The 11,781-nt window shown below is 42.8% G+C and overlaps 1 protein-coding gene across 1 annotated transcript in view; it reads right to left on the bottom strand.

Moving 5' to 3' along the window:
• Positions 1-4,815: 4,815 nt before the first annotated feature.
• Positions 4,816-11,781, bottom strand: part of MND1 (meiotic nuclear divisions 1) — a 43,115-nt gene continuing 36,149 nt past the window's right edge. The window contains exons 7-8 of the mRNA XM_064148682.1: positions 6,010-6,054; positions 4,816-5,069 (exon numbers count right to left, since the gene is read on the bottom strand). Of these exons, the coding sequence (XP_064004752.1) occupies positions 4,963-5,069; positions 6,010-6,054 (152 nt within the window). The 3' untranslated portion in view covers positions 4,816-4,962. The remainder of the gene's footprint in view (positions 5,070-6,009; positions 6,055-11,781) is intronic.

Below are 11,781 nucleotides of genomic sequence, written 5' to 3'. Positions count from 1 at the left end.
TTCTTAGTCACAGGTTGAGGGTTTTTTCCCATCATTTTCCCAACAAGTTTCAGTTCCAACTTTGCCACTCAGTCGCAGCATCACTGTGCCCTTAGCTTCAGTGCCTGGATTTTCCCTTTTAAAACACGTATGTTACTGCACCCTAAAAAGTAATGACATTTCAGAGGCTGCATTAACAAAAGGTTCAGCAGCTGGATTACATCAAACCCTAAACCTTTGTGGCTTGTTAGCATTTTAATGCTCTGTAAATACCACGAAAGGAGCCCTGCTTGGATAGCTAAAAGAAAAGCTGAAGAATAAGAGGTTGTTTTCAGAGCAGATTCAGTCAGTAAACTTCCATTAAACTGCTCTGGTTTCTAAGTAGATGAGGTACAAACCATTTCTCCTGTGCCTAGGTTTGTTTCACAGCGGCTTACCCAACACTTCAGCCTGCTACTGTAGTGATAAACTCGTGAGATTATTTTGAAAAGGTGGACCTCATACTGCTCCTGGCACAGCTGCAGACTGCTGAAAACAACAGCCTTTGATTTTCACGCTTTGTACTAGCAGCTCCTTTAATTATAAACCTGAATTGCAATAAAGGCCTAACCTCTTGACTTAACTAGAACAGTAGAAAATACTTACCTTACATGGGCAAAAAACCTACAGGGCAGAATGAGGGGGAAAAAAAGCAGAGAAAGACAGATACATAATATAGCTGTGACATAACCACAAGAACGACAGCAGAAGTGAGCATTTAAACCCTGCTGTTTTCATGTCAGATTGTTCAGAAATATCACAGATTCTATCTCAGGAAAGCTCTGAAGAAACTAAGTGTGATACAAGATGAGACCAATTGTTTTCATTTTTGTCATAGGACAATAGTCAAAGACATTTCAGGAGAAGGAAAGTCATTTTAACTGCTGGTGAATTTTAACTCAGCAGAAAACAAAATTCTTGGCTTCTCTTAAAAATTAGAGTGACCACACATTTCAAACCACATAAAAAGATATTAAACCATGTATGATTAAGAAAAAAAAAAGCTTGCAAAAGTGAGCAGCTTGCAAGTGTCTTGGAATATTGAACTGTTTTTGTCTCAGAAAGGATTTGAATTTGCTTTTCCCGTTGAACGTCACTTACACTAAAAATACAGAATCACAAGAAAGGTAGCACAAAATCAATCAGTTCCACTTGAGGAATAAGCATCAGTTTCTGAAAATGCACCCATCTCTTCCATGCCTGTCTTGAGCTGAAAAATTTCTATTCTGGCTATTCCAAAACTGTGTCCTTACAGAATACACATTCTCCTGCCAAGCTTGCTAACCAATACCAGAAGACAGAAGCAGAAAACGGGAGTATGTCTGGATAAACGTATTCTATTCTGTACCTATAAAACAAACCCAAAACTCTACATGAAAATAATACTGCTAGAAATTCCTTGCACTTTGTGCTAGTTTGAAGCAAGCTAGAATGTTTTGGTAAAAGAACTAGATAACAGGCAGTGAAATGAAAAACAATTGATGTCAACTTCTCTCACAGTCTCGCTGAGAACTCTGGGAAGAAGAAAGACTTTTTCTCCATTTTGTTTCTCACTCTTGCTTTTGCCTTAGACCTGGTCACATCTCATTAACCTTGCTCCTACTAACCCTGCTCCCTAACCTCTTGGCTGCATCTCTTTTCTTCCTGGGAACTGGGGTAAGGTTAAGAGGGCCGGGGGGAGGTGTTGGGGTGGTTTGAGAGCCCCTCCTGGGGACTCAGGTTTCTGGGAGGGGAGTTGTGCTTTTGTATTGTTTATCCTTTGTATATTTCTGTATATAATTGTATATAACTGTAAATATTGTAAATAGCTGCTTGTAAATTCTGCTAGCTGTAAATAAATTGCTTCATCTATATTCCCAGGGTCCATCTGAGTTAGCTGGGACAAATTCAAAAGTGGGGGGGGGCGGGGTAACCCCCAAACCATCACACACTTGAACTACTCATGTCCAAAGTTATGAGGGCTGTGTTTGACATTTTAAAGGTATTGCTCCAATTGGCTGATGGTAGCATCTCTAACCAAGTGTACCTCAGGTAGTTATTTAGCTGCTACTTAATGGCTTTACTGCAGTCCACAATTCTTTCAGTCTGTAGGCAAGAAACCATGACATTGCAGCTGAACTTAAATAGGTGGTCATCTTTATTTTCTTCTTGAATTTAGAAAGCATCTAAAGCAGAGAAATCACTAAGAAATCCTTGTCCCTACAGTAAGCAGAGGACATCTATATGCACCGACTGCTACAGGCAACAAATTACCCAAGATTCTAAATGAGTAGAAGTTCAGCCATATGAAAATGATTCTGAGAGGTAAGAACCACTAAGAAATTCACATATTCAATGTTCCTTCACACAAACAAGCCTTCTGAGTCATCACAATCATCACTTGTGTTGGCAGATATGTGTTCTCAGGCACTGATGTGCAAAGCAGCTTCTGATGCCCATCAGGTGGTACAGAATAGATTCACAGGAAAAGCTAAAAAAGAATCACTTAAGAGAGGTAGCCTACAAAGGCCAGAATAAGTTTCTTCTTCAGTGTTTCAGTGCACAAAATCCAAGAGTAAAAACAAAAACCAAGCTGCACATTCATCAATAGTTGGCACTGTCACTGAGCTTTGTGGCTGGTACCCCATTCATAGGGCAAAAGCCAGGCATGGTAAGAAGCACTGCATTCAGCTTGGTACTGCCTACCTGCATTAAGCTTTTAGCAGTCAGTAGCTGATCAGCAGCTGTTACTCAACTCATAACACAAATATTTTGCAGATATTAGAAATAAATTCTTTCCAAACACACAAGAGAAATGCCTCCATTGCCACTGTAAGCACAGTGATATTTTACTGTGTGCCAAGGCAAGAGATAGTCTGCTATGCTTCCTCTGTGAGAGGAAGGTCTTCTACTTATCTTCCCAATAACTTCACTATCTTCATAGACATAACACACAGGGCCAGACTTGAAATTCTTAGATTTTAACACTTGCTGTGCTGCTAGGAAACAGGAGTCAGACTTCTGAGCTATCTCCAGCTAAACATCACATTTTCAGAGATGCTGTCATCAGAGGTAACATAAAAGGCAGACAGACACTTTCCAGTGATACATGCATCTACCCCACAGCAGGGCCACCTGCCTCCTAAAGGGAGTCTATATTCTTCAGAGCTGTCTGCCCAAATGCTGCCTTGCAAGCCGTAGCTGTGGGAGCTAGAAGACCAGCCTGTATTCTCCTCTCCATTGCTCTCACTGCAGCCAGGAACCGATCAGAGCTAGAAAAGAGAATGTGATACAAAGTGAGGTGCTTGTGAAATTTCAACAAAGAAAATTGAGACATTGTGAAGTTTGTTATGTTGGTTGCTTCTTAAGCCCCAAACTGAAAATGTGCATAAGCCAAAGATGCTCAGTTTTGAACAGCAAATTGAATTCTCACATCCCAGATTCACACTCTAAATCTTGGACCAGTGTTGTTTAACATCTTTGCCAGGAATACGGACAGGGGAATTGAGTGCATCCTCACCAAGTCTGTGGATGACACTAAGCTGTGTGGTGCAGTTGACATGCTGGAGGGAAAGGACGCCACCATCCAGAGGGACTCAGACAGGCTTGAGAGGTGGGCTCCAAGACAACCTCACAAAGTTCAACAAGGCCAAGTGCAAGGCCCAACACCTGGCTTGGAGCAATGCCAAATTAAGATAGGCTGTGTGAGGAGTGGCTTGAGAGCAATCTTGAGGAGAAGGACTTGGAGGTGTCAGTTGATGATAAAGTCCACATGAGCCAGCAGTGTGCATTTGCAGCCCAGAAGGCAGATGTGTGCTGGGCTGCATCAAGTGTGTGACAAGCAGGATAAGGGAGGTGATACTCAACCCTCTTCTACTCTTGTGAGAACCCACCTGGAGTAGTGCATCCAGTTCTGGTGCCCCCCAGCATAAGAGTGAGATGGAACTGCTGGAGCAGGTCCAGAGAAGGGGGACAAAGATGATCAGAGGGCTACGAGGAAGGACAGGCTGCAAGAGCTGGGACAGTCTAGCCTGGAGGAAGAGAAAGCTCTACGGAAATCTTATAGCAGCCTTCCAGTACCTGAAGGGGGCCTACAACAAAGCTGGGGAGGGACTTTTTATAAGGGCTTGTAGCGATAGGATGACAGAGAATAGCTTTAAGCTTGAGGGAGGTAGATTTAAACTGGGTATTAGAAATAAATTCTTTACAGTGACAGTGGCAAGACACTGTAACAGGTTGCCCAGGGAGAGATCATGGATGCTCCCTCCCTTGAGTTGTTCAAAGCCAGGCTGCTTGAGGCCTTGAGCAGCCTGGTCTAGTGGAAGGTGTCCGTGGCCATGGCAGGGGGGTGAAGATAGACAACCTTTAAGGTCCCTTCCAACCTAAACCATTCTGTGAATCTACAGGCAGCAAATATCATCACTAAACTTACAAGCAGTTCTAGCAACACAATACAGAACAACTTGAAACCAGACCTCAGTCTTTCTACTCACATCCTTACTGCCTTGCTGTTCTCTGTTAATGGATAATGCCTCTTAGCTATTTCATTAGCAAGATGAGGGAAAATGGTATTCCATTCCATGTTGTCCCCTGACACTTCCACTCTAATGTCTTCAGCATGTTTAAACATAAATCCTTGGAGCTTCTAGCTCTTAGCACTACTCCTAGTTAAAAAAAAAGAAGAGTAAGAGCCAGTGTCAGGACTTTGTTGTAATAATTCCCTGTAAATCCTGTCCATTCTTAACCTGCTCACAAAAGTAATCACAAGAGATTTAGTGTCCAGAGAGGAACAAGAGGAAAACAAAGAAATGCAACAAGTATTTTTAGAATTTTATTAACTTTAACAAAACTTGCAAAGTAAAGGGTGGTCACTTCTTTATAGAGGACTCAGACAAGCATTTAAATGCCATCTGGGAATATTTAACAAGCTATGTACAAACTGTGTCAGCCATCAACTGATGAATGCTAATCAATGTAATCCAAATCTTCTGGGATTCCAAAACTTTTGTCAATTCTGCTCTCTTCACATCCAAATTTACGTTTGGCCCAGGACTTTACTGAAAAGATGTTATCTGTAAACAGAATGGGAAATACTCAGTTTTGAACATTTAGGAAAGTGTTAATTATAGTCTTGGTGACAACTAATGATATTCCCTACTAGGTGCTTTTTTTCATATGCAGACAATATGTCCAGAGAAAGGAACCAAGCCTGGTGAGGGGGCTGGAGCACAAGCCCTATGAAGAGTGGCTGAGGGAGGTGGGGTTGTTCAGCCTGGAGAAGAGGAGGCTTAGGGGAGACCTTACTGCTTTCTACAACTACCTGAAAGGAGGTTGTAGCCAGGCAGGGGTTGGTCTCTTCTGCCAGGCACCCAGTGACAGAACAAGAGGACACAGTCTCAAACTGCACCAGGACAGGATTAGGCTGGATGTTAGAAAGAAGTTCTTCATGGAAAGAGTGATTGGCCATAAGAATGGGCTGCCTGGAAAGGTGGTGGAGTCAATATCCTTGAAGATGTTTAAAAGCAGGCTGGATGAGGCACTTAGTGACATGATTTATTTAATTAGAAGGGTTAGGTGATAGGTTGAACTCGATGACCTTAGAGGTCTTTTCCAACCTGGTTAATTTTGTAGTTCTACTCTTTAGAAACAGATGAAAATTCATCAAAGAAGAATTGTGTGAATAACTGGATGCAGCCATAACTGGTCTCTCTCTATTAATGCTTTTCCTCAACTTGGAAAGTTTTAATTCAACCAAGAAAATGAGCTGCAGGTTTTAACAAGGCGTGCAAGACAGCACCAGAAGAACAAGCATATGATAGGAACTGTGTTCAGCAACGACACTGAAAAAATGTATTCTTTTTTAGAATCATAATTCATAAGCAAAATATATTTCTGCATGTTTTTGTAGGTGAGGGCTATCCTACAACAAACCCTAATCAAAGTTAAAACTAGGTCTATTACTGAAACTGCTCTAGTCTGAAGCTGTGTTAAGCAATATAAATGCATACATACCAGTCCATCTATTGGCTGCCTCCTTGGCTATTCTGTTTGTTTGGCCTGAAAAAGAGAAGAAAACAAAAAAAAAAGCATGCATCAGAATAAAATCATACACTGTTTCAAGGCAGAGAGATTAAATTTTTATTGATGTAATTTTTAGAGAACCACAGAATAGAAGGCAATTGTTCCTCTGCTTCTTTTTTATTCTTGAAGGTTCCAGCAAGCACCAAGTTAAAGAAAAACGTGAGCAAAGGAGCATGAAAGATACTGTGTGAACAACTGTGAGCTTTTAAAGTACATTTTAAAATAAAATAATCCCAGTTTGGTTTGCCTGGGGGCATAATCATCTATACCAAGATAGGAACTGGACACATAGCCTGAAGATACTAGAAGCAAGCGAGACAGGAAGTACAATCCTTTCTATACGTGAGTAACCCATCACATAGGTATGCAGAGCTCTCTGTATGAGGAAACTGACAAGGGTAGCAGTCTATCACATTAATCCAAACATTTATCATACAGCTCTGAAAGGTATTCCAGGCTTTGAGAACCCCCTCAATGAAATTAAGACAAAATAATACTCCTAGTATTAAACCTGACTTACCTCCCCTACCTCCGCTCCATAAGGTACAACAATGTCAATAAAAACTCTTAGATCAGCTTGTTCCCATTGAAATAAGCACTGAATCAAATCAAACAAGTTGGTTGGCAATGTAGAAATTGATCAGCATCATTATGGCTCTCACGCCTACACATAACTCAGTTATTCCCAGTTGGACTTGTTAGTACTTTCATGATAATATTCATTTGAACGGTCAGCATGAAATCTGTCTCCAAGGGTACTGAGAAGCGAATATATGATCAGGTACTCATTGTTATAAAGAGTATACTTCAGGCAAAATTAACTTATTTTGACAAATCATCTGATATTACTACACAGGCAACTGAGCACTCCTTATTCTACCCTTATTACTTTGGTAAGTGATCTGAAAAATGTTTCAATTGGAGTAAAACACTGTTTCAGAAACAGTACAATTTCTAGAAGTGGCCTACAATTGGAAAGCTTAGGCAGAGCATGAAGAAAAGCAAAAAAAATATGAAAGATGGGCTGGAAAAAAGGTGAAAGGATGTCACTTGCGCTTGTTTGCGTGCACCAGAAATTCAAGTTAGTCCTAGCCTAAGAAAGATATTCCTTATTTCCTTTGCTAACTGCTCCTTGCCACCCCCAACTCCGTTCAGTTCCTTGACTGGCAGCACCTGACAACGCACTGGCAGCCAGTGGCATTTTGAACAGCACTCTACCTAACACAACATACAGCAAGTCTTCAGAGGAAAGGCTTTTGCTGGTCAAGTTTTCAAATCTGTTAGCTGTGAGACTTCCCTCAGCATTTTTCTGAAAGTCTAGAGTAAAAGCAGAAGGCTCTATTATGACTCACAAGCAATGAAGTTTAAATTAAAGGTAGGAAAGTTGGATAGTATTAAATTTCATGGATCAGAGATGCAAAGTGACAGCATCCTGACAGCAAGTGAGATAACAGCACCTGCTAGATCTCAGCAGAGAGCTCTGTTTTGCTAGAAGCAGCTAATCAGCTGAGCCCTGTATTTCTGCATCACACAGAAGCTCTGAGTTCCTCCAGCTTTCAGTACACAGCCCTGTGCTTAAAGCCCAGTGACCACAAAGTATATTAAAAAAAGCCCAAACCACAACAATAGTGGCACCATGATACAGTCACCCTTTAAACATTGCTCCTGCATGTTAAAATATACATGTGTGCTAGTTTGAAGCAAGCTGGAATGTTTTGGTAACAGAACTGGATAACAGGCAGTGAAATGAAAAAACCAATCTAATCTAAACCAATATTTACAATAAACCAATATATACAAGTTCAGTTCACACTTCAATCAGATGTAGGTGATTCAAAAGCTCAGAACAGGGACTCCCAGGTGATGTTGGGTTCGTGCTCACGTACTGTAGATTCTATCGTAGATTCTCTCAGTGTTGGGCGCCGATGTTACCTAGAACAGAAAACTCCTAACAGCTTGAATTTAAACTCTCTCAGCTAAGGTTAAATTTCTTTGTGGAATACACTGGATTTCACCATTCTCCTGCATTACCCAGTATGTATGACCAGGACCTTCAGCAGAAACCACCCCTCGGACAGGTTTCCCTTCGCCCGAAGGAGAAAATACCCAAACAGTTTTCCCTAACAGATTCTTCTCACGTACAACAGGAACTTTATCACCGTCTACTGTTTGGACCAAATCTGATTGTGCAGGTCCTGCTCTGTTTACTGAACCTCTACTATTTACCAACCAAGTAGCTTGTGCTAAATGTTTGTCCCAGTTTTTCAGAGTTCCACCCCCCATGGCTTTTAGGGTGGTTTTCAGCAAACCATTGTAGCGTTCAATCTTCCCTGAAGCTGGTGCATAGTAGGGTATGTGATAGATCCATTCAATACCATGCTCTTTGGCCCAGTTTTTCACAAGATTGTTCTTGAAATGAGTACCATTGTCTGACTCAATTCTCTCTGGAGTTCCATGTCTCCACAAGATCTGTCTCTCCAAACCAACAATGGTGTTACGTGCAGTAGCATGTGGAACTGGATAGGTTTCCAACCATCCGGTGCTGGCTTCTACCATCGTTAGCACATACTGCTTGCCAGAACGAGATCGAGGTAAAGTGATGTAGTCAATCTGCCAGGCTTCTCCATACTTGTACTTTGACCATCTCTCACCATACCATAAGGGCTTGATTCGCTTAGCCTGCTTAATAGCAGCACAAATGTCACAGTCATAGATGACTTGGGTGATAGCGTCCATGGACAAGTCAATTGACCTATCACGAGCCCATCGGTATGTTCCATCTCTGCCTTGATGTCCAGATGAGTCATGGGCCCACCGAGCTAAGAACAGCTCACCTCGGTGTTTCCAATCAAGGTCAATGTCAAGTTCAGAGTTGGTATCAACTTGAGCAATCTTAGCAGCTTGGTCTGCCTTCTGGTTATGTTGATGTTCCTCAGTAGCTCTGCTCTTAGGCATGTGTGCATCTACGTGCCGCACCTTCACTGGAATTTTCTCCAGCCGTGCATCAATGTCCTGCCATAGATCAGCACACCAAATAGGCTTTCCTTTCCTCTGCCAACCATTCTTCTTCCAGTCCTTCAGCCAACCCCATAGAGCATTGGCTACCATCCACGAGTCGGTGTAGAGGTAAAGGATAGGCCAATTCTCACGTTCAGCCACATCAAGAGCAAGTTGAACAGCTTTTACCTCAGCGAACTGACTGGATTCTCCTTCGCCATCTTTCGTTTCGGTAACTCTCCTGGTTGGACTCCAAACCGCTGACTTCCATCTTCGCTTGTTCCCAACAAGACGACAGGAACCATCTGTGAACAAAGCATAGTTCTTTTCCTGATCAGAGAGATCACCATAGGGAGGAGCTTCCTCAGCACGAGTTACTTTCTCCTCTGGAGGTTTGGAACAGTCTGTGCCTTCTGGCCAGTTGGTGATCACCTCCACCAGACCAGGTCGGTCAAGATTACCCATTCGTGCTCGTTGGGTTATCAAAGCCATCCATTTAGACCAGGTTGCATTTGTGGCATGATGTGGTGATGAACCTTTGCCCTTGAACATCCAGTTAAGAACTGGCAGTCTAGGAGCTAAAAGTAACTGTGACTCAGTTCCAATCACTTCAGAAGCTGCTTTCACTCCCTCATAGGCTGCTAGAATCTCTTTCTCAGTTGCAGTGTAATTTGTCTCTGAACCTCTGTAACAACGTCCCCAGAAACCAAGTGGACGACCACGTGTCTCATTTGGAGCTCTCTGCCAAAGACTCCAAGTTGGACCATTGTCACTGGCAGCCGTGTACAGAATGTTTTTAATGTCTGGACCAGATCTCACAGGTCCCAGGCCCACTGCATGGACTATTTCTCGCTTAATCTGATCAAAGGCTGCTTGTTGTTCAGGTCCCCACTCGAAATTGTTTCTCTTACGAGTCACATCGTGCAGAGGTTTGACAATCTGACTGAAACCAGGAATGTGTAGTCTCCAAAATCCCACCACACCAAGAAAAGAAAGTGTGTCCTTCTTACTGGTGGGAACAGCCATGGTAGAGACTTTGTTGATCACATCCTGAGGAATGTAACGGCGACCATCCTGCCACCGCACTCCCAGAAACTGAATTTCTCTGGCAGGTCCTTTGACCTTGTCTCTCTTAATGGCAAAACCTGCTTGCAACAGAATGTCAATGATTTTGTTACCTTTCTCGAAGACTTCCTCAGCAGTTTGGCCCCACACAATGATGTCGTCGATATACTGGATGTGCTCTGGAGCTTTACCTTTCTCCAGTGCATTGTGGATGACTGAGTGACAGATGGTTGAGCTGTGTTTCCACCCCTGAGGCAAACGGTTGAACTGGTACTGGATTCCTCTCCAGGTGAATGCAAACTGAGGCCTGCACTCCTTTGCTATGGGAATAGAGAAGAAAGCATTAGCAATGTCTATAGTTGCATACCATTTAGCCTCCTTCGATTCCAGCTCGTACTGGAGCTCCAGCATGTCCGGCACAGCTGCACTCATGGGTGGTGTCACCTCGTTGAGGGCACGAAAGTCAACTGTCAGTCTCCAGTCGCCCGTAGGTTTACGCACAGGCCAGATGGGACTGTTGAAAGGTGAATGAGCTTTCTCGATGACAGCCTGATTCTCCAATTGACGAATCAGCTGATGAATGGGCAACAAAGAGTCACGGTTAGTTCTGTACTGCCTATAATGAACAGTTTGAGTTGCAACTGGCACTTCCAGGTCCTCTATGTCATGATGTCCCACAACTGCAGATTCATCAGAAAGTTCAGGTCTAATAGACAATTTCAATTTATCATCCTCAATCTCTACAGATGCTATTCCAAAAGCCCATTTGTGACCCTTAGGATCTTTGAAACAGCCTTGTCTCAAAAAGTCAATTCCCAGAATGCAAGGCGCATCAGGACCAGTTACAATAGTATGTGTCTTCCACTCTTTACCAGTTAAACTTATCTCAGCCTGTATCTTAGTTAACTCTTGAGATCCACCAGTGATTCCAAAGATAGAAATGGACTCTGTCCCCTTACAATTAGATGGCAATAAAGTACACTGAGCACCTGTGTCAACTAAAGCCCTGTATTTCCGAACTCTTGAACTGCCAGGCCACCTAATGAATACATTCCAATAGATTCGGTTCTCTCCACTATCCCTTTCCTCCTCCTGGCTGGAGGCAGGGCACCCCTAATGCTGAACATGGCATGTAGGGTGTACACAGTGATTGGTGTTGTTGCGAGAGGAACTGCAACTGTTGGAACAATTGCAGTTGCTCTCAGGAGCTGAAGAAGTGACAGCTACTTTCCTGGCATTATTGCCTCTGTTTCTGCCACTCTGCAGTTCCCTGACCCTCTTTGAAAGAGCTGAAGTAGGTTTACCATCCCATTTGTTCATGTTCTCCCCGTATGTGTCACGCAGAAGTATCCACAGTGACGCACGTGATTGCTGCTGTCTGGGTGGAATTTGTCTCCTCCTGGGCTGGAATTGCCTTGCAGGAGGTGGGCGTCTGTTCCTGATTGCAGAAACATTCACCCATTCAGATGATGCAGGAATGGTATCCTTTACCAGATTGGAAATTGAGGTTTTAAGGTCCTCCTTCAGTTCTTTCATGCTCTCCTGAAAACCATCTTTAAGCTCTGTAGTCATAGTCTTTATGGCACAGATTATACCAGAATGTGACAAGCTATCCTCTATCTGCCTGAGCTGGTCAGTGAA

The sequence above is a fragment of the Pogoniulus pusillus genome, chromosome 9, assembly GCF_015220805.1.
Source record: "Pogoniulus pusillus isolate bPogPus1 chromosome 9, bPogPus1.pri, whole genome shotgun sequence".
Lineage (NCBI taxonomy): Eukaryota > Metazoa > Chordata > Aves > Piciformes > Lybiidae > Pogoniulus > Pogoniulus pusillus.
The sequence above is the reverse complement of the archived record's forward strand: the minus strand, read 5'-3'. Positions and strand labels throughout refer to the sequence as shown.